Source organism: Castor canadensis, chromosome 4 (assembly GCF_047511655.1).
Source record: "Castor canadensis chromosome 4, mCasCan1.hap1v2, whole genome shotgun sequence".
Taxonomy (NCBI): Eukaryota; Metazoa; Chordata; class Mammalia; order Rodentia; family Castoridae; genus Castor; species Castor canadensis.
Window position 1 is genome coordinate 22,404,438 of NC_133389.1, and position 27,872 is coordinate 22,432,309.

Consider the following 27,872-nt stretch of genomic DNA (forward strand, 5'->3'; position numbering starts at 1 on the left):
ACCCTACTATTTAACTAGCATAGCCCTTCTAATGATAAAGATGGAACTAGAAAAATGAGTCTTTTGCTTCCACTCTGTGTCTACCTACAACGATGAGCTTACCAATTACTTAGTGGATAGTCTGTTCCATGGAAATCCATTCTCAAAAACAAACAGAAGAAAAATCACTCAAGACTTCACATTGCAACAGAATCTGGAGGTCAGCATGTTCATTGTGAAATCTATTTAGGTTCACAAATGGAGTGAGCTAATTCTCTAGGTTTCACTCATTCACTCTGGATAGCTCTCACTATTAGAAAGCCTGTAAGTTCACTAAAATTTTATATCTCTGTAATTACAACCATGTATTTCAGCCAGCACACTTAGCAATGTCTTGAGACATTTTTAGTTATATCACAACAGAGGGCAGGTGCAACACACACTCGACGAGTATCACAAAGATGATACCAAACATGGCACAGTGTACACAACAGTTTCCCCCAGAATTATCAGACCCAAAATGTCCACGGATAGAATCCAGGTTGAGAGAATTTGATGTAAAGTATTCCTACCATCACACATTCAAGTCAAAGTCTTTAATGTGCACTATAAGAAATTATGAAGTCCAGATTTATGAAAAATTTGAGCATTAAGAAAATAGTCAAGTACACTATTATGTAATTCAAGTTATAGTAGAAGTTACTTGCCATTTATTGATGTGTATTTCTTTCCTTTTGTGTGTGTGTGTGTGTGTGTGGTGGTGGTACTGAGATTTGAACTCAGGGCTTTACGTATGTATGCAAGGTAAGTGCATTACCACTTGAGCAACACACCCAGCCTTTTGCTTTCATGTTATTTTTAGGATAAGTCTTGCATTTTGCCCTAGGACAACCTGGATCCCAATCCTCCTTCCTATGACTCCCCTGGTAGTTGGGATAACAAGTACAAATCACTATGCCTGGCTTGTTTATTGAGATGGGGGTCTCACTCACTTTTGCCAGGGCTGGCCTCAAACTGTGATGCTCCCAATCTCCACCTCCTAAATAGCTTGGTTTACATATGTCAGCCACCACACCTGGCTCAATGTATATTTCTTAATTATCAATTATATCATAGACCAAGGAAATTTTTCATTCTTTATTAAATATGTTGTGCATGTTTTTATTTAGAGTTATGAGTAAACTTTAGATTATTTATCATTCTGGTTATGAACAGAGCTGTGAAAGAATTAAAAATGGTAACACCAAATCAGAAACTGAACTCTCCAATCAGCAAGGTTTTAAATATCTCAAGGCCAGGTGTGGTGGCTCATGCCTATAATCTTAGATACTCAGAAGGCAGAAATCAAGAGAATCACAGTCCAGCCAGGTTGGACATAAAGCAAGACTATCTCTCAAAAATAACTAAAGCACAAAAGGGTTGGGGCATGGCTTAAAAGGTAGACTGGCTTAGCAAATTCAAGGATCTGAGTTCAACCCTCAGTACTGCCAAAAAAAAAGGTCTCTTAAAATACTCTTAATCAAAAGACCAAGGAGGTGTCAGGCAAGTTGTGTGCGTCTGCCAGCCCAGCACTGTGCAGATGAAGCAGGAAGAGCTATGTAGTGAGACTATCACTGAAAACTCAAAATAACAAAAACAAAAACCAGCCAGGAGGGAAGGAGAAGTCAATGTGTATTATGAATGACCCAAATTAATGCAATTACTAAAATGTCATTATTTCTAAGCACATATAATTAAAATAACTCAGCTAATCAAACTACTAATGAGTGCACCCTTAGGTCCAATTTCAACAAATTAAATAATGAAAATTTGAATAGAAACTTAAATTTAAATTTTTTCTTAAAAGTATTTCTTTACAATTTACAAACATTCCCTTCTGATCATATATACATTCGATTATGTAAATTTCTGTTCATAGTATCATAGCTAGATCTATGATTTTTTCTTATATACTTGGAACATGATTCACATTTTTAGGATTTCTTATTATAATTTTTATCACTCTAACTATTGTCATTATTAGAATATGATTTTGGGATCTAAGAGTCTCAAACTAAACCTTCCAGGACATTGTAAACATTTATGAAGTTTTGTTATGTTATAGGTTATTAGTTTCAATCTAAAGATCCTGATTTGGTGAGTCTGGGTTATCAGCAATTGTAATTTAATTCTTCCAGAACTATGAAGAATTAAAAATTAAGATTTTTAATTAATGAGTTTGCTACTCAATCTGCATTGACATTTTTTCTCTGTACATTTTCAGTGCTGTCACACAAAGTTGAGAATCACCTTGTCATTCTCAAGAAATGTCATTTAATTGAGTGGCTTACAAGATTGCAGAAAATCAGTTATTTAATTTTGAAATATAAATTCAAAAAGCCAAAAGCACTTTCTGTAATACTAGTGTAAAAAGAATACTATTGATTATGGGCAATTAAAATATAGTATACAGAAAAACTGAAGAAACATAATAAACTTCACCACAGAGGAAATAATTTTTACAAGTTCTACCATTTTTCTTTTCTTTTCTTGGGGAGGTACTGGGGCTTGAACTCAGGGTCTTCTCCTTGAGCCACTCTGCCAGTCCTTTTTTGTGATGTGTATATTCAAGATAGGGTCTAGTGAACTATTTGCCTGGGCTGGCTTTGAACCACAATCCTCTTGATCTCTGCCTCCTGAGTAGCTAGGATTACAGGGGTGAGCCACCAGTGCCCAGCAAAATTCTAACACTTTTCTACATACATATGCTTAAACCTTCTGCATATAAAATTTCTGTTCATTAAGCATGCAGTTTGTGTATAGAGGAATGCAATACATGCTAAATTCTAAATTGCTAGTTTTATTATAAGGTTTATATAAAATGTCTTAATGATTCCCTAAATAAACACATTGGATCACTTCTCCTATATGAAATTATATTATTTTGGATTATAGAACCAGGATCAGATTCTTGTAGTTTAAAGTTTCATTTGTATAAAGTTTTAATACTTTTAGAAATCCTAAGTGGTAATTTTGTGACAATTTGAAGGTCCAAATTATTGTTCTTCAAGGGGCATCATGGTAATTGCCATAGGTATGATGTAGTAATGTCAACGAGATAGATTCAGCTACCTTAGAAGTAGCTACAGTTTCAGTGTTAGGGAAAAGTCAGTGTGGAGATAGTTATAGGTTAATTTATGGTGGTTATAATGAAAGTTTAACTTGATATAGAAGAAATAATTTTGATGATTGACAGTAGTTCTATTCGGCTTTAAGTGGTAACGGTGGCATTTGTGATGAGCTATTGAAGGACAGTAAAAGTTATAGTAGTTGTAGGTTAGATGGAAGTGCTTAAAGAATCAGTTGAAGTGAACATGGTTTGGGGTTTCAGTGAAAAGATGGTATGAGGGATATCAGCTAAGTTCAAATTGTAGCAGTATTTGATGTTACTGAAGTTGTCACCGTTATAGAGTCTATTGAAATACTGTGGCTCAACTACAAGTGCTGAAAATCACTGTTGTTGTAAGCTGAGTTGAGGAGCTGGAGATGCAGATTCAATGAAGGTGATGGTTCTGGGTAGTTAAGGGGTAGTTTGAGTGGTAGTTGCAGCAGTCGTAGATTTTGTGGCAGGGCTGGCTGCTGTAGTTTCACTTGAAGTCATGACTGTTGTGGATATAGGTTAAGTTGACACGATGGTTGTGCCTGTCATGGCTGTAGTTTCAGCAGACGTTGTAGTGGTTGTAGATTCTGTTGAAGTGGTTCTTGTAGATTCAGTTGAAGTTGTGCTGGTGGCTGTTGTGGTTCCAGGTAGAGTCGATGTGATGGTCGTGGCTGTAGTTTCAGCAGACGTTGTAGTGGTTGAAGATTCTGTTGAAACTGTCGTACTTGTGGGTTCAATTGAAGTTGTGCTGGTGGCTGTTGTGGTTTCAGGTAGAGTCGATGTGATGGTTGTGGCTGTAGTTTCAGCAGATGTAGCTGTGGTTGTAGATTCTGTTGAAGTGGTTGCACTAGTGGGTTCGACAGAAGTACTGGTGGCTGTTGTGGTTCCAGGTAGAGTCGATGTGATGGTCGTGGCTATAGTTTCAGCAGATGTGACTGTGGTTGAAAATTCTGTTGAAACTGTTGTACTTGTGGGTTCAGTTGAAGTTGTGCTGGTGGCTATTGTGGTTTCAGGTTGAGTTGAAATAATCGTGGTGGCTGTGGTTTCTGTGGATGTTGAACTGGTTGTAGATTCTGATGAAGTGGTAGTCAGTGCAGGGTTAGCAGTAGTAGAGGTTGTTACAGGTACAGTAACTGTAGATTGTCCATTGTTTGGAAGCAGCTGGATAACAATGGAGGAATTGCTTCCATTACGATTCACCAGACTTAATATGAGTACACCAATTGCTGTTGTTATCACACAGGCTAAGAGACAAGCCAGGAAGACTTTCCACAGAGACCAGTCATTGCAGCAATTCCGCTTCACCTATGAGTGTGAATTAAAATGTCAGCAATAAAGACAAAAAATGCTTATGACTTATCATCTCTTTCATATTACTTATAATTTATAGTATTAGCATTCTTTGAATCACTAGGTATCCCTGATGTTTAGGCTTAAAAACCAAAGTGGAAGTAATGTCATGGTTTCTCTAACATGAGGAAAAATAATTTGCCAGTATCTGTCATTCTATTTTCCTATGTTTTTGTCCTTTCTAATAGATTTTATGACCGATTTAAATCCACAGCAATACTAAGGGGAAGATACAGAGATATCCCATATGCACTATAATCTCACAGCTCCCCCATCAGCTGCATCCCCAACTAGAGTGGAACATTTGTCACAGTTGAGTCATCCAGCGTCCAGAGCTTACAGTAGGGTGCACTCTTGGTGTTGTACACACAGTTTCATACAGGTTCTTTTCACTGCCTTAAAATCTCCTATGCTCCAATTATTTCTCTTCCCTCGTCATTACTCTGTGTCTTTTTATGTGAGCAGAAAAATACATTTGTTTTGTTTGGCGTTGCTGGGGTTTAAACACAGGTCTTGTGATTGCTAGACAAATTTGAGCCGTGGCTCCAATTCTTTTACTTTTAGTTTGTTTTTCAGATAGAATCTCCCTAACTTTTGCCCAGGCTGGCCTTGAATCTCAATCTTCTATCTCCATCTCCTGAGTAGCTGGGTTTACAGGCATATAACACCATGCTTGTCCCTGAAAAAGACTTTAAATGGTAAACTCTTTCACACACTTGCCTCTACTTGATGTTGTCACTATCCCAAACTGTTCTACTTCCAATGTCACTTCCTCAAGAATTCTGTCCTCCAACCACCATGCCCTCTTCTTCCAGCTTGTTTGTCCAAGGCATCCATAATGACCTTTCTTTAGTTTGATCAAAATCTTTGGTTCAGCAGCCTGCATTTTGCTTACATTCCTCTTCTTTTTTCTTTTAGTAAAGAATCTATTTTAGTAGTTTTATTAAATTTTTGAATTGACACACATTAGTAATACGAGGGGGTTTTGTTGTGATAATTCCATACATGGGTACAGTGTACTTAAAACAAGTTCACACCCTCACATCCCTCTTTATCCACTTATTACTTTAATAATACCTTTGTCAATTCCCTAAAATCTCTTGCACTTCCTTCTCATCTTCTCTAACTAGCAATAAGTGACTGTCTTCTTTCGCTGGACCTTCTCTGGAGCAGCTTCACTGTTGGGGAAAGTTCTGGACAGATCAGAATCAATACCAATGTGTGATTACCACCTCAAATGCATTTTCTGTCTTGCTCTCCCATCCTACTGTATGTCTTGGATTAAGATAATCCCTCAATTTTTAAATACTTCCTCAACCTTTCTTTTCTCTCCTCAAACCTATAATCTCCACCCATCAATCCTTTTGCACAAATGGTCCTCCTTATGCCTACAAAATGACTTCACCTCCTTCCTATTCCATTGGCAAACTCAAAACCAGCAAATGAAAATGCTTCCAACGTCCACTAACTTCCAAATCCACCTGGAATTCGCCTTTTCATCATTCTTGATTGATGCTAGAGAAGCCAATCCTACTGCTGTGAGAAGCAGATACCCCATCTTGTCTTTTGGTTGCCATCCTGTCTGCTCTGCCTTTAGTCTTTTAAGGGCCCTTTCTCTTGGATGCAACATGTCACCTTTCCTACAATAACGTTCCAATCTCACCCATTTTACACACAAAAAAAAACTCCTTTTGTTTCAAATCCCCCTCTAGCTACTGTTTCTCTGTAAAACAAAACTTCTTGAGAGTTGGCTAACTGTAATACCTCCATTTGCACATTCTTCAACCCAATCCAGTCTGACATCAGGTCCTATCATGCCACTGAAAAAGTCTCCACTGACATCAGTCTTCACTGATATCTAACTGACTTGTCTGAGCCCTCTTCTTACTTAAGTCCTTTGCAACAATTCCCACAGGAGACGACTTGTTCTCTCTTTGAACCATCTCTTTCTTTTATTTTGGTGGTACTGGAGTTTGAACTCAGGGCCTTGTTCTTGCTAGGCAGATGCTCTACAAGCCCTTTTTTGCTTTAATTATTTTTTTAAATAGAGTCTTCCCTTTATTTCAGACCAGTCTGCACCATGATCCTCCCATTTATGCTTCTGTAGCTGGGATGACAGATGTGTGCCACCACACCCAGCTTTTTCTTGGTTGAGATGGGGTCTGACTAACTGTTGTTCAGGCTGCACTTGAACCATGACCTCCACCTCCCAAATAGCTGGAGTTACAGGAGTGAGCCATCATGTCCAGCCGAACCATCTCTTTTTTACACTTTTGTGATATTCCATTTTCATTGATTTCCTCCTCACTACCCAGAATTTTCTTCTAAGTTTCTTTTGAAGGCTCATTATTCATTTTCAGTGTTTATTATTAACATTTTCAGGTACTTATCTCTTTTTTCTTTTGGTCTATTTTCTGTAAACAGTTTCAGCTTTGGGAGTCTTTGATTTCTGTTGCTGTTAAGCCAAGCTGCCTCTATTGTGAAAAGAGCCACTGTCTATGCAGTGAGAAGAGAGGTGAACACAGTTATATTTCAATAGAACTTTATCTCCAAAAGCAGGAGGTGGGCTAGATATGGCCACTCTATGTGTTCTCCAGCTGTGTCATCATTCCTATAGGTTTAACGAAATGACTCTTGTGTTCATCTCCAGTCCGGCCCTCACCTCTAACCTTTGGGTTCTTACAGCTTAGATCTCAAAGATGTCCCAAACTCACCATGTCCACAAACAAAATCATGATCTTCTAAGTGAAACTTTAATTTCTCCCACACGTTACTAAGTGTCACCCCCCCATTCATTCCATTCCATAACCTGGACCAAGCAAGTCATCCTTAAAATCTCCCCATCCATTACCAAGCCCTGTTAACTTTGTCTGCTAAGTATATCCTAAAAATCAATTGATTTTTTTCTCCATCTCTGCTCATACCACTCTACTCCAAGATTCCTTTTTCTTTGCTATGTATTTGTGTGATGGCTATGGACCACACTGGCCTCTACTCAGCTTCTTTAAAATTCCATGCTTACTTATAAAATATGACTGTTCGCAAACAGTTCTGTCAGCTCACAGTTCCTTTTCTATCCTCCATCCTCCACCCATAATGCCACATGGCTCACCTTCAACTCACCACAGTGTCCAATGTCACCTATTTTCTCACTAATACCTAAGTATTGGACAGTGATTATGTTACCAGGTAAGTAGTGATACACTATGACAGTTTTCATAATTGTTCTTAGAATATCCAATCCTTTAAGGAATATTAATATTAATCACTAGGTGATGAATTAACTCCCAGTAATAACCTTTTATAACCTCCTAATATTCAGTAGGTAGGTGGCTGCCTAGGACCTACCTAGTATGGCTTAACACCCAAAACTGCAAAATTGAAAAAAGCTCCCAAAAGCTTTCTGATCACTTATGTTTCAGCTAGATAAACCAAAGCCCTGTTCATTTTCTTCTTATCTTTATCATAGGCTGGATTATTTGCCTGTACATTTAAAAGAATAAATATGAGGGCTGGTGGAGTGGCTCTAGCGGTAGAGCGCCTGCCTAGCAAGCGTGAGTCCCTGAGTTCAAACCCCAGTGCTGCAAAAAAAAAAAAAAAAAGAATAAATATGAGATATGGGATTAGAAACCTTGTGTTGGAATCTACATTCTGCTTAGGCAAATGGCTAACCTTCTTTGAGTTCCCATATTATCATTTATCAATCAGTGATAGGAATGACCTATAATTTGTGGGATTAACAAAACTGAACTGGATTTTTAATTACAAAGTTCTTTAGCAAAGATTTGTTGTTACTATTCTTATGCAGGCAATATGGCATTGTAGAAATGTATAGTCTTTAATAAGAGAGATTGTATTGAAATTTCAGAGCTATGAAGTCTTTAAAAATTCCCTTATCTTCTCTGGTCTTCAAGTCTCTTTGTCTTGAAATACAGGGATAGAAATATCTCTCAAATTGTTGTTGCAAATATTAAATAACATACACAAAGTCACTATAGGTTATAAGTCCAAAAGGTTATTTTTTTATCCCAGGATGAGAGCAAGACCTTCAAAGAGTAGAATATAAAACTCATAGCTTTCAAGCAGAATAGAGTACATCTTAAATATTAGAAAAAATGGAGCATAGACTTTGTTGGAAGGCCAAGCTTTCATGAAAAAGGTGGCAGCATCAAAACAGCAAGAACAGGACAAGGGCCAAGGACATAGGAACCACTAAGACCAAGTTAGCCTGAAGGCAAATAGCATCTTATTTACTACCTTCACTGAAATCAGTAAGAGGCTTAAAAAAGGGAAGTGGCAATAATGTTTATGGACATCTGCCCATAAAAAATTAATTTTTGAAAAGCATTTTAGGGAAAGAAATTGTCATGTAACAAGATTATAGGAAACCCAAGCCCTCCTGCATTGACCCCTTTTGGCAAAAACTGTGAAATCTGGCTAATCTCTTTACTCTCCTTCACCTTTCTTTCCTTAATTAGTCAATGATGGAATGAGCCTAGGTCAGTCATTGTCATCACTGGTAACACATCAGATTCACCTAAGCAGCTTTTAAAAACTATTGTTGCATGGGGTCCACCCCCAGAATTTCTGGTTTAATTGTTCTAAATTGCAGCTCAGACATTAATAAGTCTTAAACCATCCTCAGGTGACTCCAATATGCAGTCAAGATTAAGAACCACCAAGCTAGATGTTATCTAAGATCACTTTCAATTCTATGATTGATATGGCTTAACCTCTGCAAAGATTAATTCTATCAGACTTATTCATCCTTTCACATTGACCCAGAAATAATATAAGTACTTGATATTTTTTTAATCTAGAATCAAAAAATGAAGCTCAGATTTTTCTTCTGAGCATCTAGAGTAAGATTAATCAGATACAGGGAAGGACTTCAGAGGCTGGGGAACACAACCCAACTGCAAAGTGAAATTAGTAATTTATAGTCAAGGTCAAGTTTGTATACATGGGATGAAGAATGAGAGATACAGTCATGAGGTGAAATTAATTCAGTCAAGTTGACATGAGGCCATGAACTACGCAGAGCTGAATCCGGCCCTCAAAATTAATGCAGAAGCTCCAGAGAACAGTTAGGCTTCTAGGTCACAATCACATGCATTGGAGGTCAGAACCAAGACAGCTAAATAAAGTGCAACACACAGGTTCAGAAGTTGCAACAGTATAAGAAAATAAGGCAATCACCAAAAGAATAGGATGCATGCAGGTTTAAATATGATAGTTTCCCATCAAAGTCTTTATACTGAATTAAATACTATATTTTATAGCCAGCATGTTTGCTACTCCACCCACTCCTCAACCATACATTTGGACCTTAATTTATTCCTTTAATTTTCACATACGTTCTCTGTGTATTATGAATATTTGAGTTCCAGATAAGAACATTAGTTCTCTGAAAACAGAGACTATCAAATCATATCCTTCCCAGGAACTGCTTCACAGTGACTTGTAAATGTACAGAGAATACAGCAAATCATATCATGAATGCAGACAAGTAAGTAATTAACTACATTTCCTAGGAAAAAACATACCATGTGCATCCCTACACACAACACATGCTAACCCAGAGCAACCGACTATAGCAGACATTACCTGTGTGTTGGATGATTCTGGCTGTGGGCATCCTGATTGGGCAAGGATTCCTGGGCTCACCCAGACTCCAGACAAGTTGGAGGAAACATGGCCAGGTATGTCATGTGAAGGTGGACACCAGCCTGTGGAACTGTGGACCTCTTGGTCATTTGGACACGTGCATGGCTGCAGAGATGAAGCATCTAAAATTAAACTCTTCTGTCAAAAATAGTGTGACTTTAAAAGAAATAAATGTCTTACTCTGAAACCAAAATGCCTATAATAATCTATAAATACATCATTATGTTACATTTAACTAATTTTTATAAATTACCAGTGTTCCAGCTGAGTATGTATATCATCCCCTCTTCTTTATCATACTACATGAATGCATTGAATATCCTTATGTTGCAAGTTGCTGTAGTTAGAACAGATGTTCTTCTATGAAGAATAGAATGGGGGAGCTATAAAAAGTCCTTGCAGCTAATCAGGTATAGCCTGCTCAGGTCACTTTGGAAATGAGAATATTGAAGCAAAAAGACTTGAAGTGACTTGTCATCACAACACAATAGCAAGCGCTGGAGCCCCGACCTTCCGGGATTAAGGTCACTGTGCTTTCCATTATACTACACTATGTATAGTATATTGATATGGTATACACATTAACACACTACACCTGGTATAGCTTATCCTTCACTGTACTCATGAAAAATTCTCAAAGTGACTCCTTCACCCAATTTTCGCCATGCTCTATCCAGTGGAATTTGTGATACCATGTCAGGGACAAATCATTTGTAGAGTTTATGATATGTATTTGCCATGCTCCTTTTGGACATATACCAATGTGAAAACACTTCACAACAACAAAATTCCTACTTTCAAAGAAAGTATTTATTAACAGGAAAATAAAGAGGATTTGTATATAATTAATAATATCTGGAATAATTATAAAATACTGAGAAGAAAGAAAAGTAAGGATTGAAAATTAGTTCTGTGGGAAAGACCTTGGGGAAAAGACGTTTTAAAGGGGGGGTAGGAAACAAAATAAAGTTACAATAAGGACAGAGTAAGCCTATGAATCTTATACAAAAGTTTTGTTATATCTCAAAAATAATGTAGAACTATATGGGGCTTTTCCTTTCATGGGAAATAATGTTTATTTTCTTGCCATGAGCCAAAAGCATCTTCACCAGCCTTGTTCCTCTTCAAAAGATTATCCACTTGTACATTTGCTACAATGATTAATGAGTAAATACCTGCAAATGTATAACGCTATGTCTAGCACACAGTGTGTCCTCAATAAATGTTAACTACCATTATTGTTATTAGTGACATTCGTGTTTTTATCACTATTGCTTCTACTAATAATTATCTTGGATCATGTTGATTTAATAACCCATTACTAAATAGAAGTTGATAGTCAACCAACCAGTGAGTTCAATTAAAACTTAAACTAAAACAAACAAAAACTGTCAAATTAGAATTTGACATTGATCCATTAGGAACTACTGTTAAAATACAAAAAATACAATTTTTATTAAATATAGATGAAATACTCTTGGCAGAAAATAATTAGTTAAGTGAGATTTTTCTGTAATATCAAAGAAATAATCAGCTCTGTGTTTTAATGAAAACATTTAACAACCTCCCTCCCCCTGTTTTTCAGTAGGCACATTTAAGGAAAGTTTGGACTTACCTACATTAACGCCCTTGCTTATTTTCCTAAGTGCTGATTCCGTTGCCTTGGTAATATTTAGCTTGCCTATGGCTGATGAGCTTGGACATTTTAATACATTACAAATAAAGAAAAAGTTACTCACTAGGCTAGCTTACCAGAATTTTCTGGCCCTGTTGGAATGCTAGCCTTTTCAAAGAAGATGATGGGTGGGTCTCCACTAAGGGTGGAGACCCAAGATCTGCGCCTAGCTTTGTAGTGATATTGCAGCCTAAGTGATAATTTTACTGTGTTAAATTGCTCTGGCTGTTTGTATAGGTGGAGTCGCTACAAAATTGCAACAGGTGGAAAATGTGGTTCATGTTTAGTCAGATAATTGGCATTAGCTAATAATAGCTGGAGGCAACTGAAGTGAATGAACTGCATTTTCCAAAGGAAAATTCTGAAGGTTCTTCCCCTACCCTAACTTTGTAAGTTAAAATCTCTTGTATCTCTAGCACAAAAAAAGCAAAACATCAAAACTTACTCTCTGTTTATGACTTTCCAACAATTTTTAATTCCATTATTGAATTTGGTCTTAAGAGAAAAATATTTTATAACTATGTTTAAATATGTTTAATAATCCGAAATATACAGTCAGCTATCCAGGTATCTTCTGTTAAAAAAAAACAACTTGCGATAATATTTATAAACATCTTCAACATTGTTGCTCTGTAGGAAAACTATCAAGCTGGTAAATACTAAGGGCAATATTTTTTTCTGTTTGAGTATTTGGACATCTTGAAGATTCAAATACAGAATATCATATTCAGAAGAGGAAAAGAGAACACTCTCAGGAGTGCAAACTTTTTCTTTTGGTGAGCTAGGCTTTCCCTTGGGATTCTTTTATTTGACTAACACTGATTGAGAAACAGGACTTTCTTCTCTGGTTTATCTCCTAAGTGATTAGTGCAGGCTAATTGCCACAGCTCTGCATGGCAAAGATAAATATTTCTTCACGCACTTTTTATTCACTCTTTAGGCAATGAATTTTAACTTAGCATTTTAATTTTCAAAACCATTCCTTTCTTTGTTCTGATACCAAAGATGATTTAGTCTGCTAGAAACAGACACACGTAAGCACTTGTGAAAACTCTAGAGTGAAGACAGCTCTTGATTTAAAATCATTTTTAAAAAGTAGACAAATTTATATTTTTACATGAAGCAAGTGTTTTAGAAGGTTTCTTTCTTAAGTCTAAACACAGTATCTAAGATTAATATCTGATTTTCTAGCATATTTAGAAATCTGAGTCCTAATAGGTCTAGAAATTATAGATATAAAAACCTAAGCATCAAATTATAAAACCATAATATGCCAATCATGCCATTGAAGCATTTTATTTACATAATAGTGAATATAGAAAGTTAAATGGATTTATTTGTATGTCATATAGTCATAGAAACATTCCTAATGATTTATATCTAAATATAAATATTTTAAATGTCTAAATTATAGTATAGTAAGATACATCAGGAAACTTGGAGGAGCAAATCTCACACAGGTCTTCTCTTCTTTTTCTGGAGAAGAATGTATAACTATGACCTTGACTACATAGTAGTAAAAAGTTTAACTAGCTTTTAAATGCTGAAAATGAGACTCTAAGTAAAGAGAGAAGTGATACTCACTGGCTGGTTTCTAGAGGGTTCCACATTCACTACGTATTTCCCATGCTTTCTGTCCATTCTTGAGTTGCTAATATAACAAACTTAAAGCCAAAAATATCTTTCAATTTTTCCATTGCCCTTTATATCTGCAACCATGAGAAATAATTAAGACAACTTCTGGAAAATCACTATGATGCATACATGCAAGTGTGGATTAAACTAAATATTGCATAATTATTTACTAAACTAGGATCCACCTTGAAGGAGGAAATGAAGTGTTAATTACAGAAAGACACAAGATCAGTACTGCTTCTGAGAGTTATTGTGACTACCCTCACAGCAACTCTCTAGACAGAAACTCTGAACATCTTGAATAATTTTTTTTTTACTTTTTTTATTTGCTGGGCAGGGGTACATTGTGGCATTTACAAAGGTTCTTATAATGTATCAAATGTATCATAATTGAATTCACCCCCTCCACCATTCTCCTTTATCCCTGATCCCCCCTGTTTGCTCCATATTCCATTGAGTAATTATTCTTCTCTTCTCCTTGGTCCTGTCTTTCAGTTACCTACCTTCTATTTTAGGACAAACCCAAGAGGGGAAAACTAATGTAGAAGTTTGTCATTGTTTTCTTTCTTCTCAAGCACGAGTGTCTTTCATTCTTTTCCCTGTTGACACCATCTCTTAAGCAACTTTGGAATACTTCGCCTTTTCAGTTCCTCTCTTGATATCTGGAATTTTACTTGGTCACTTGCTCAGGTAATTTATACACATTAAAATTTATTAGAAACAGTTCTCTGGGAATTAATGCCAAAGGAGTGATGGAATATTGAAACCCTTTAGGGAGATATTTTACTGTTTTTGCTGTTAAGAAATCTAGTTTGTCCTAAATTGAAAAAGTATTAAAATTCTTATTGGATTATTCACTCAATAGGTAAGAATACTGAGTTTATAAGTAGACTATGTTTTTTTACTAGTAAAAAAATTTTAGTTACAAACAAGAAAGACCACACCCTTATCCTTCTTGTATGATATTTTTGGATTCTAAATTTCTTTTTTAAAAATGTGTTCCATTTAAATGTATCTTGTGAATGTATTTAACATCTTCAGCTTAAACGATTCTTATCAGATCAACTGAAGTGATACAGCCTCAAGCCTGAGAACATAAGGAACATGGAAAACTGGAGAAAAATTGAAAAGTTAGGTAGGGTTTGTCTTAATAAGCAATGAAAGCATGGTGACTTGCTATAATGTGGATGAACTTTGAGACCATTACACTAAGTAAAACAAGCCAGTCACAGAAAGACAAATACTGTAGGATTCCAGAATTATATGAGATCCTGCAGGTAGTCAGATCCATAAAGACAGAAAGCAGAATGATGGTTGCCAGGGACTAAGAGAAAAGGGTAATGATGAATTATTGGTTAATGGGTACAAAGGATGAAAGGTACTAGAGATGAATGATAGTGATGGTTGAACAAAATTATGAATGAACTTAATGCCACTGAACTGTACACTTAAATTTGGTTAAGACAGTAAATTTTATGATATGTGTATTTTACTACAATAAAAAATTGAAAAACAAAAATATGATGACTTATGTTGAAACATAGCCACGATAACTATCATACGGCCATTGGGTATAGGGATAGTCATGAGTTCAGTGTATCAGTCATATAAAACTTGACTTTTAAATAAACTTTGAAAACCAAAATTATATAGTTACCTAAAATGATACATGATAAGCTATATTTTCATTAAAGTGTTACTACAATTTTAGTCTACAGAGACATTTAATCTGGAACAATGGTATAAAACTCTATTCCTTTTCAGGGCATTTGCACATCATAGCAATGGCATGAAAAATGAAAAATCAATTTGCCACCAGAGTCTCAGGCTCACAATCTCTAATGACCAAGAAGTTATAAAACTCAGTTTGTTTGGAAGATTTAACTTTTGACTTTTAAAAATTAGTAACTGAAAAATAAAACAACACATTACTCTATAGCTAATCTATGGCTAATTTAACCAGATAGAAAATGAAACTTTATTTTGAAAAAAAAAAACTTCTTTAGCATGTATATTAATAGTTCTGTGAATGTCTCCATCCAAGCATCTGCAGAAAGACAAAAAAATACCTGGATTATTACAATGAGCAGACAGACTGGGCACCTCTTATTGCCATCTCAGAATTTCCCATGAAAGATCTTTGTTCTGAGCAGGATTTCCAGCCAAAAAGAAACCTGAACATCTTGACTGACATATGGTTGAGAGAACTCTTTGATAGTTGGCCATTCTTTTGGGTGGGGTGAAAAGCTAGGCAGTCTGTTTCTCAGTCATCTAACAGAAACATGAAATGCACTGTTGTCTCAAAGACTAGGTCAAACTATTTTTCAATTATGTGACCTAAAACTTTTCTTACCTGAAATTTCAGTGTGTTCTGATTATTACTTTGTTTTTGGTTTGTTGAAAGACAATATGACATCTTCAACCCTGTAAACTTAAACAACATTTTAGGGAAGGGAATGGTTAAACTTCATTTTGGGTTGTGTTATTAACATTCCAAACAAACATCCAGACACAGAATTTCAAAGCCTAAGTAAAATACTGACAAGCAAACCAATTAATTCAAAGTATGAAAGAGCACCGTTGAAAAAAAGATACTAAAAACATATTTCCAAAGTGCCTATCAAAATTATCAAAGCACTTAGAAGCAACTATGATGGACAAATTAAAAATAAAAGTTGAAATATTTTGCCATTGTGTTTGTGTGTGTATATATCCATATAAATCTTAACATTCCCAGGGTTTCAGGGTCTTTTTTATTATCATTTTTTGCAAAGCTGAGCTAATAATGCCCATGGAAGATATTCCCTCATTAAATTAAAAACAATCAAAAGGTAGCTAGCAAGACAAAAGGATTGTAATAAATAGCCCTACTCAAAATAGAAACCACAAGAGGAAAAGTATGTTTTGATGCATATCACTGAATTTCCTAATTCCATATTTAAAGTCCATTTGTAAATTTCAACTAGTTATATTGACAGCATGTTCAATTATTCCTTTTTATTGAGCACCTAACACATCCCAGTGTCTAGAACCTGAATATCAAATCAGCAGAGACCAAGACAGACAAGACTCCTGCTTATAGTCTAGTCTTTCTTTATTGAATGTTTGGCTTTTGACTTTAACTTTAGAATTTATTTAAAATGTAATATTTTTGTTTAATCAAAGAAAATGTTCTTTTTTTAAAGGTAAGTATATTTGTATTTTTAGGATAGTTGGAGGAAGGCCCCAAATGGTAAATATATATCAAGTTCAAAAAAGTAAGGGATAATATGAAAAACAGGTCTTGCATGGAAAGGTCACATACCAGAGAAAGAGAGAGAGAGAGTGTAAAAGAAGGAAGATTGGTGAGTATGGTTGAGGTACTTTGTATACAAGAATGAATATAGAATTTTAAACTTGTTCAAGTCCCTGTAGGAAGAGGACTACAGCAGAAAGGAGAAAAACAAGGGGATGAACAAATTCATGTTATAATGCATATATACATGGAAATGTCACAATGAAGCAAACAAAATGTCAGGTTTGTTTGTCTTAAGCAAACAAAAATGTCAGGTTTTCTTTTTACAAAAATGGAGAACAGGAAGGCAAAACAGGTCCTGTCTGGGGTTTGGTACCAATGGGAGGGGGGAGGATATAAGGAAAAGATGTAGGAAGGTGAATATGGTAGAAATATTATGTACACATATATGTAAATGGAAAAATGCACCTGTTGAAACTTTTCCAGGAATTGTTGAGGGGAATAAAGTAGATAATAGATGGGGTGAATTCAAATACAATATGTTGTAAGAACTTTTATAAATGTCACAATGTACCCATATTACATATATAAAAGTATGAGGCAAATGCATAATTCATTTCTGTTTGACCACGAAGACTGAAGCACTGAATCTGCAGGATTTCTAAGGGTTCATGTGCCATTTTAGTATGGTCAAACACTGTGGGGAAGTTCTTTCCCTTATGTAGCCAAAATTTTCCTTCTTCCTTCTATTGAATTATCCTTTGATCCTGCTATCTGGATATACCAAAATAAAACTATTTTTTTCTTCAGAAGATGAAAAATGACTCCTAATGCACAATTACCAAATCCAAAAGGCTTTGAAAACTGAAAATCATCTCTTATACTTAACACTAATTTATTTGACACCAGAGTCAATCCAGATATATAAGCCTATTTTTAGTCTTAATAAATTTGGCATGGTTATTAATATGTTCAATTACAAAATACTGATGTGTGTTGAGTTGTTACCACATGTGTTGACAAATATAGCATATGTACTGTATTATCTTTATGAAATTTTTAAACATCTGAATTATGATACATATGTAACCCAAAATTCTCATGAGTATGAATTTTTAGAAATTTTACAATTTTTTAAATACAACTATGTTCATTATTCACTTTCCCTGAAAAATTATTTCATGAAAAACTTCAATTAATAAACTGACTCTAATAGAGGAAGTAAATATGATCAAAGTATATCATATGCATGTGTGGAAATGTTATGAAGAAAACCTTACAATTTAATGTACACCAATAAAACTCTACTGCTAAAAATGTGTAGAGAATAAAATGTAAGTTCATCAATTACAAGAAATATACTCTCTGACTAGGTGCAGTGGCTCACAGCTGTAATCCCTGCTATTTGGGAGGCAAAGATAACAGGAGGATGATGGTGCAAAGCCAGTGAAAATGTCAATGAGACCATATCTCAAAGAACACACTGGACGGGGTGATGAATGCTTGTAATCCCAGGTATGCAGGAGGTGTGGGTAGGAGGATTGAGGTCTGAAGCTGACCCAGACAAAAAATAAAAACAAGAATAGCTCTAACCATGGTTGAAGTGTAGCAAATGGGACTTCTGACACAGTATTATTGACATTATAGAAATGTTTACTCCAGTGTGTGTACCTACTGCTCATGCCAATCCTATAACACCACTACCATTAAGTGTTATTATCCCTACTTTTCTGATGAGCCAAGCATGCTTTCGGTGACCTTTTATTAGCCCTAGTCATTATTAGACATTGTGTGGCCCTCAGCTTCTTCACTCATTTATTGTCTATATCCATTTATTCATCATCTAATGTTACCATTCTATGAAACAATGTGGAGAAAAAGTCAAGGATAACTCAGAATGTGAATTCACTATAAAGACCATAAAACTGTTGAGCATTTAGAGATCCTGGTCATATTCATGATGAAGATTTAGGAGGAAGTATGTATGTTTACTGGAAGCGAGGCCAGGGTAGTGCTGCCACCTTGAAATAGACCTGCTCACAAGGACAGAGAGTGATGGAATTCCAGCTACAAATAGCAGCAGGGATTGACAGCTCCCAGGGTGGAGACATGGCCTGTTGTCCACGTTGGTCCTGAAAGTTCCAGCCAAGCATCACATGAAATTTGGATGATCACAGGACATGGGGGTTGGCAATCAGCAATTCAGACAGTGTCTACTTGATCACAAAAGATCCCAAAATCCAGGTGATAGGGTTCACCCACCAAAGGAGTTTGCAGGAATGGCATTAAAAGAAAAAACAGGAAAGAGCTTCAGGCTTCTTTTTTAAAATTACAACAAAATTCTGGTTATTAAAATGGCAGCCGAACCTGCACATCCATGTTTATTGCGGCACTATTCACAATAGCCAAGTTATGGAAACAGCCAAGATGTCCCAGCACTGACGAATGGATTAAGAAAATGTGGTATCTATACACAATGGAATTTTATGCAGCCATGAAGAAGAACGAAATGTTATCATTCGCTGGTAAATGGATGGAATTGGAGAACATCATTCTGAGTGAGGTTAGCCTGGCTCAAAAGACCAAAAATCGTATGTTCTCCCTCATATGTGGACATTAGATCAAGGGCAAACACAACAAGGGGATTGGACTATGAGCACATGATAAAAGCGAGAGCACACAAGGGAGGGGTGAGGATAGGTAAGACACCTAAAAAACTAGCTAGCATTTGTTGCCCTTAACGCAGAGAAACTAAAGCAGATACCTTAAAGCAACTGAGGCCAATAGGAAAAGGGGACCAGGAACTAGAGAAAAGGTTAGATCAAAAGGAATTAACCTAGAAGGTAACACCCACACACAGGAAATCAATGTGAGTCAATGCCCTGTATAGCTATCCTTATCTCAACCAGCAAAACCCCTTGTTCCTTCCTATTATTACTTATACTCTCTCTACAACAAAATTAGAGATAAGGGCAAAATAGTTTCTGCTGGGTATTGAGGGGGGCAGCAGGAAGGGGTGGAGTGGGTGGTAAGGGAGGGGGTGGGGGCAGGGGGGAGAAATGAACCAAGCCTTGTATACACATATGAATAATAAAAAAAAAAAAAAAATAAAATAAAATAAAATGGCAGCCGAGATGCAAATCTAAGAAAATCTCAAATCTCTAAGGCAGGCAAAGAGAGAAATCAAGTCTTGTAAGGAACAGAACCATAACAGAGTTATGGACAAATTGGGGTCAATTCTAATCCTAGGATGAGAGTGAGACTCAAAGGCTTTAGAGTGGAAGACCACAGCCATGCTGAAGGCTGCAGTTCCCTGGTTCGGGGTCCAATGCACAGGCAGACCCAGCAGTTCCTGAGTTCAAATTCACTTCACTTGGGCAGAGGCTGGAGTGATGACAGAGGAGAGCTATGTGAAGCTGGAGCTGGAGCAGTCATAGAACTCTTTCTAAGTCAAGTTTGGATCTGGGACAGTGATGGAAATTGAGGCAGGACCCAAGGAGGCTGTGATGAATTCAGCTTTGAGGACATAGTGGGGAGAAGGCAGTGAGGCGGGGAAATGAGAGTAATCCTATTGAGTGATGTTCAGAACATTCGGAAAGCAAAGGAAGTGATGTTTGGCAAAGTACCTGATGTGAAAAGTCATGATGTGAAAAGGGCAAGATCAGAAATCCAGTACATAGAGGTCCTTGATGCACATGGATAGGTGGGAAGGAGGAAGGAAAACTCGACAAAAGCAGTTGAGACCAACCTGGGCATGGGGGGATTGGGAAGAGGGGTCTGGATATAGGTGAGGTTATACCAAAAGTAAAGATTAATTAGGTCACTTGGACAAGGGGGAATGATAAATGTGAAGATGTGAACTTTCAACTAAGAACTAATAAGTGAACAAAAAGTCATTAGAAGAAGAAGGTAAATGAAAATTGCATTTGGAAAAGCTAATTTTGGAGCCACTATCATTAAAAGGAAAGATTGTGAATATCCCTAAATTTATTCTAGTTGTAACTTGGTTATTCCAATTTTGTCCCTTGCTCTGTGTTAGGTGCTGAAATATGAACAATAATTACACCATTCCCCTTGAGGAGGATTGCACACACTGTGTCTCCCAGCTCCCACAATTGCCCCGGAGTCATTCTTCACATCATAGCCAGAAAGTTTTCTAAAATGTCAACCTACTTATATCACCATCTTGCCAAAAGTGCCCTGTGCAATATAATAGTAGTCGAGTTCCTAGCTCTGGAGAAAGGGTTGCCCATTCAGGTACAAGAAACCTCCAGGACACCAAACAGGCATGACCAAAACAGAAGCTCTCCACGGCATGTTATCATTAAAACAACTAGCACAGAAAACAGAGAAAGAATATTGAGGCCTGTAAGAGTGAAAAAACAAATAACTTATAAAGGTAAAGCTATCAAAATAATAGTAGATTTATTCCTCAACAGAAACCTTAAAAGTAAGAAGGGCATGGAGTTAGATATTTGGAGAAATGAAAGAAACAATTTCAGTCCTAGGATACTCTATCCACCAAAACTATTATTCAGAATTGATGGAGGAACAAAAGTCTTCCATGATAAACAGAAACTAAAACAATACATGACCAAAGTCCCCTGTGCTGTACCATGCCCTATAAGGTAAAATCTCAAACTCTTTCCATGGTCTGCAAGTCTCTGGGCTTTCTGACCTCTGTTTTCCTCCAAATCCTTATCCTCACCTAGTTTCCACATCACATCCCATGTCCAGCCCACACTGTTTAGACCGATGTGCTAAGAAACATTTAATATATGCAAATATCTATCTATCCTCATAAAGATTCATCTAGTAAACAGCCAGATTCCCACTACCTGGCTTAAGAGAGATGGTTTTGTGGGCAGAGTGGCTCAAATGGTAGAGCACCTGCCTAGCAAGTGTAAGGTCTTGGGTTCAAACTCCAGTACCACCAAAAAAACAAAAAAGTTAAAAAAAAGTGGTGGTTTTGTTATGAACCGCAGCAGCTGCTCATTCCTGAACGCATTTCCTGACAGCCCTTTTTGCCAGGTGTAATCACTCTCCTTAATTAATGTGTATATTTTGACTGTTTTTTTCAGATTTTAATGTATTCACAAGTAAAATTTTTTCAAGTTTCAAAATTTAAATGAATCTTATTAAACTGTATTTTTTCCAGGATATTATGAGGTAAGGTGTTGCCCAGATTATATTTCTAAAACTGAACTCTATGGAGTTCATTCATTCTTCATTCATGTTCACTGTTGTGTAATGTTTCCTCAATTGAACCCATGACAACATTAATCTATTCTCCTGTTGATGGAAATTGAGTTCAGCTCCTTTTTTATACTATAAATATACTGTAAATATTCTAGTATATCCCTTCTTGGGAATGATTGTTAAAATGTTTCTAGATGTCTAAGTAATAGTGAAGTTCCTGAATCATCAGGTGTGTTTTTCAATTTTACTGTGTATTCTGAAATTGTTTCCAAGATTGTATGAATACTCACTCCTATAAAAGTATTCTCATTTTTTATAAGTGCTCAAAATATTGTCACTTTTAACTTTGCAAATGTATACAGTATAAAAGAGATTTTGCCTGTTTCATCTTTTTTTCCACCCTGTTTATAAAGAATTTGGAGTTTGTAGAACTTCTTTAGTTTTGAGTTGTAAAAAATTTATTTGTTCTGGGAATTGTGTGTGTGTGTGTGTGTGTGTGTGTGTGTGTGTGTGTGCATGGTTTCAGAACCAGGGAACTGTCTTCATGCTACGGGAATTAAAAAGCTTCTGCCTCTCTGTCATACATTTTTTTTTTTGCATTGTGGTCACTTTATACTCTTACAGATACATACACTTACAGTATTGTCTTTTTCACTTAGCATTTTAACATGTGCATTTTTTTGTCCCAACAATCTTAAATATTTTCTAAAGCAACATCTTTAATGCCAATGTAATTATATCATGTAGGGCATGACATAGCTGAGCTTACCTGTTCCCTAGTTCTGCAACTCTAGGCTGCTGTCTTCAGATATGAGTAACAGTGGGAGGTGTTGTCATCTCTATTTCAAGCTGTTTTCCTGTGACCTGTTCTCAGAAAGTAACACTGCACAGTCTTGGTTATGAGTAGTTTATTAACCTTAATGCAAACTACTTTCCAAAATGCTATAAAACTTTTGATTTGTTAAAGTATTAGCAACACATGTTTAAACACATCATGAACAGGACTGAGTAAAGTAATATTTAAATGTGTATAGTAGTAACTACATAGATGAGTGTAATTTTTGTTATTATTGAATTTAAACATGTTTCCATAACTGTAAATCATTGAATTTTATGGTTTTTGCTGAGCTATTGGGATCTAAGTATTTTTTTCTTATAGAGGAAACAGCACACATTCTGCTCAGCAGTTAACCTTGGTCCTTATCCTCAGTTCATTTTTTTTTTAAATTATTGTTGTACTAGGGATGCAATATGATATTTTATTTTTTTCTTACACTAATAGAGTTTGAACTCAGGACTTTGCACTTGCTAGGCAGGTGCTCTATCACTAGAGCCATGCCTTCATCCTTTTTTTTTGCTTTAATTCCTTTTATATAGGATTTGTGTGTCTTTTGCCCAAGTTGGCCTTGGTTTTTGCCTGAGCTGGCCTTGAACCATGATCCTCCCACTCTCTGTCTTCAGTGTATCTGTTATTCCAGACATGTCCACCAGGCCCAGGCCTAGACTTATGACTCTTAAACCTTCTTGTGCATTAGAATTGACCTTGAAGTTGTTTATAAATGTACATTATTCCTGGCCTACTTTCACTAGTTCTTGATACAGTAAGCCTAGGTGGAGTCTAAGAGATATGAAAATCAATCTAAATCTCTGTAATACCGAGGACTTATAAACAAAAAGTCATGGTTCAACTTAATTATGATGTCAATTTTTCTGCATTGTCACTTCTTCTGCATGTCCTTCAGTATGTTGGGGGCATGCACTTGGTAAATGTTGATGTTTAACTAAGTGACTATATAGTTACACAAAGAGTATCAAATGGTTCTCCTAACAGATGTGATGCTAAACAGAAAAAGTGTCTGAAGGAAAATATGAAAATAAAGTGTTTTTACCCATAAAGACAAGAAAATATGCTACTTAAAAATTATTATATGTGTATGCTTATTTAAAATACATTGTACATGGATTCAATACTGTCACAAAGGAACAAAGTTTATGAACAGCAAAAAGACTGCATTCTAATGATGGATGATTTAACTTTATCAAAGCAAAAATAATATTGGTAATGAATACTAACAAATATTAAAAACAATTTACCTGTGAACTTTCATCAAGTTCTTGGAGATTAATCCTTAAATTTGGATTATTATGCTAGGAAAGTTATATGACCCAAAATTTTAAAGAACTTTTCAAATTCCTACCAAACACAATACCAATTTTAATGAAAAAAAATCAAACAGACTTAGAAGACAAAGAGATTTGTGTGCTTTGTAGCACTGGTACATTGGAGATAGACTGAATTATTATTAATGTATTTTCAGTGTCATGTCTACAGAATCCAATGAACTCTTTCTGTTTGGATAGAATCACCAGCATTCATAGACTCAAACTGAAGTTAGGAGTGATGGTAGGGTTGGCAAAGGTGACATAATCCAGGTAGTAATTAAAGATGTGGTCACTCTGGAGGAGGTCACTATGGGACTCTCATTTCTGAGATTGTGATGGCATCAGCACATCCATTAGTGTCTTCCTCTGAATAGAGGAAAAGGGTTATGCTGAGTGTAGTCACAACAAACGTGCTACTTCCTGCCATAAATGTATCTTCCATTCACAGTTGGCAGCTGTGAGAATTGTAGGCTCAGCTGAAGTGATAGTGGTAGCTTAACTTGACACGATGATAGTGACAGAGTCAGTAGACCGTATGATCATTATGTTTCAGCTGAAAAGTGGGATGTTCACTTGAATTACTAGGGGTCAATGGGTGAATTTAAATAGTGATGATAATGGCAGCTGTGTGGTAGTAGGATCAGTAGAAGTTATTGTGATTATGGATTTACCTGAAGTGATATTTTCTATTGTGGTTGTAGGGTCAGTTGAAAGTATCATTTCCTGTTGTCCTCCAAACTTTTATTTGAAATGGGAATGGCTGTTGTGGCAATGGGTTTTACAGAAATTGTAGTCATTATTGGCTTCAGTTAAGTGGCAATGGCAGCTATTACAGTAGTACTTCAACTGAAGGGGTTGTAGCTATGGTGGTTGTAGGTTTAATCAAAGGGATTGTTCTTACTGTTATTTTTGATATTGTGGCCATATATTCAGCAGATACTTTGGTGGGTTTTAGTACTGTTAAAGCTGGGTTGAATGCTGTGGTCATGAGTTCAGCTAAAGCAGTTGCCATGTATATTTGGTTGTCAGTTCAGTAGATATTTGTAGGTTCTATTCAAGTTTGAGTGGTTGTTGAGGTTATCAGCCTAGAAGAAATTGTAGTAGTTGTAGTTTTAGGTAAAGAAGTCATGAGTTCAGCTAATCTAGTAGTAACTGTGGTGCTACTATGGTTGGTTGATGTGATAGATACAGCCATTGTAGCAGTACATTTGTGGTACTTTGCATTGTACCTCCACAGGCACAGTTGTTGGTGATTTTTGGTTCAGGTGAAAGTGGTGTTCCTCTGCTAGTTGTGGTTTCAGTTGAAGCACCTCTTTCCCCTACAGACTGCCATGCCTGAAATGAGAACCCTATACATGGCTTTTCCTTCTTTGAGTGCTGCATCATTTTCTAGTTGTGCACACAGGCTTTGATTTTTCCAAGCACAACTTGGCTACTTTAAGGTAGGCCCCCCATGGATCTCTTGATCTCTCTTTCTGTAATTTGAACAAATAATGGCTTAAATAGTTTTTAATAAAAATGTTGTCAGTTTATTTTGTTACTGGGGTTTGAACTCAGGGCCTCGTACTTCCTAGGCAGACATGCTACCACTTGAGCCACTCTGCCAGGCTTATACAGAGGTTTTAAAGAGATTCTATAATGTTTTATTTCTTAAACTGAGAGAAGGAAAAAGTCCCATGTGTTCTTCCATTTCTTAAATGGAAACGGAGATCACTGTGTTTAGTGCAGTAAGCCAGGACAGGAAGGCAGATACCACATGATCTCACTCATATATGGAATATTAAAAAGTTAATCTCATAAAAGTTGAGATTAGGGACTAGGGAGAATAGGGTAGAAGTAGGAGTGGGGAGAGGTTGACCAAGGAGTACTAAGTTATTACACAGGAGTAAGATTTTCTGGTGTGCTATTGCATGGTAGAGTGACTAAAGAGAATGATAATGTGTTGTGTATTTCAAAAGGTAGAAGAAAGGAGTTTGAATGATTTTATCTTAAAGAAATGATAAATATTTGAGGATATAGATATGTACAACCTGATTTACATGTATGGAAACATCACATTATACCCCATAAATATGTACATAATATCAGAATCTTAGAGGATATATATTACCTCTAAAGCCCCCCAGAATAATCTAGGATTTTTCTCATACTACAATAGTAAGTGTGGTATCTACATGCATTCTCTGGATCTTGCAACTCCTAGATGCTTATTAAATTTGCTGGTCACAAAAATCATATGTTCTCCCTCATATGTGGACATTAGATCAAGGGCAAACACAACAAGGGGACTGGACTTTGATCACATGATAAAGCAAGAGCACACAAGGGAGGTATGAGGATAGGTAAGACACCTAAAAAACTAGACAGCATTTGCTGCCCTCAACACAGAGAAACTAAAGCAGATACTTTAAAGCAACTGAGGCCAATAGGAGAAGGGGACCAGAAACTAGAGAAAAGGTTAGATCAAGAAGAATTAACTTAGAAGGTAACACACATGCACAGGAAATAAATGTGAGTCAACTCCCTGTATAGCTATCCTTATCTCAACTAGCAAAAACCCTTGGTCCTTCCTATTATTGCTTATACTCTCTCTTCGATAAAATTAGAGATAAGGGCAGCATAGTTTCTGCCTGGTAGTGAGGGGGTGAGGGGGAGAGGAGTGGGGTAAAGGAGGGGGTGGGAGAAGGGGGGGGGAATGACCCAAACATTGTATACAAATATGAATAAAAAAATTAAAAAAAAATAAATTTGCTGGTCAGCAATGTTACCTGGTTAATTATTTGTGTGGTCCACTGTGTCCAATGAGACAACTTCGCTAGAAACAAAAATACAGTCATGGAATAGAGACGAGTATACTTCTGAGGCAAAGCCGAAGATACCCTTAGAAACTTGAAATGGAAATGGAATAAGCAAACCTGTAGTCACCATGAGGTGTGGAGCAGATCTGGATTTACTTGTATAAATAACTGTGCTTTTTTTCAAATGTGCTGATATCATCATTTAGTCTTTAGTCATTACATAATGTGCCTGAGGTTAATGAACTTGAACACTGGATATACTCTGAACTTAGAAAAAGTCACTCAACAGGTCTACTTTCCTGAGTCTCCTTCTTCTGGTAAAACCTAACCCTTTCTAGACAGAGTGATGGCAGGTGGGGTTTCAATCAGTGATGAAAACTGTGGTGCCAGGCCAGATCTCACTAAAGGACAATTTTTTCTACTTGTCATCAATATTGAAAGTCATAGTTTTTACTGTTGTTTTACTCTGGTTCTCATCTAACTCTAAATTATAATTTTGAATAGATGGAGAAGTGATGACAATGTTTAGTCAAATTATCGATAATGTCATCCAGTACTACTGAAATGCACTTATATATTTATTAAAAGTTATGATGCTATAATTCAAAATATAATGTTTCTCTAAAAGAAAAAATATATTGCCTTTTTGGATATAGCTCTCATGTGATATTTCATTCCATTGGTCAAAATTAACCTCAAAACTGACCTCTTTTCTAGTGATATCACTGAGAAAAGATTTTCCAGGATTTGTCAAAATATTCAGGTGAAAGTAAAACTCTTAATCAGCTATGTATGTTCCACACCATGTCTTTTATAGAATTTGAAACATTTCTATGTTTGTCACTCACTAGAGAAAAGATCAACATGGTTACAACTACTCTTTGTTTTAATCTGAGTGTTTGATTAATGAAATCCCATCAGAGAATTGAGGATGCAGAAAGATATAAAGACTGACTTTGGGGGAACTAAACTACAATTAAAATATTGTATCTCTCTTACTTTGAAGATAGAGATGTCTTTGTGATGTTGTCA

At 36.2% G+C, this 27,872-nt stretch overlaps 1 protein-coding gene across 2 annotated transcripts; it reads right to left on the reverse strand.

Moving 5' to 3' along the window:
• Window positions 1-181: 181 nt before the first annotated feature.
• On the reverse strand, window positions 182-13,512 carry LOC109699047 (uncharacterized). Of its 2 annotated transcripts, XM_074069793.1 has the most exons (3): window positions 13,395-13,512; window positions 10,076-10,240; window positions 182-4,423 (listed from the first exon to the last, which is right to left on the reverse strand). In XM_074069793.1, exons 1-3 carry the CDS (start codon window positions 13,449-13,451, stop codon window positions 3,638-3,640), a joined length of 1,008 nt encoding a protein of 335 aa, XP_073925894.1. In that variant the 5' UTR covers window positions 13,452-13,512; the 3' UTR covers window positions 182-3,637. The 2 variants fall into 2 exon arrangements, 1 of the variants encoding a protein (XP_073925894.1); XR_012447026.1 differs by lacking the exons at window positions 182-4,423; window positions 13,395-13,512 and adding an exon at window positions 11,751-11,931 and having other exon boundaries at window positions 10,101-10,240.
• Between the last annotated feature and the right edge of the window lie 14,360 nt (window positions 13,513-27,872).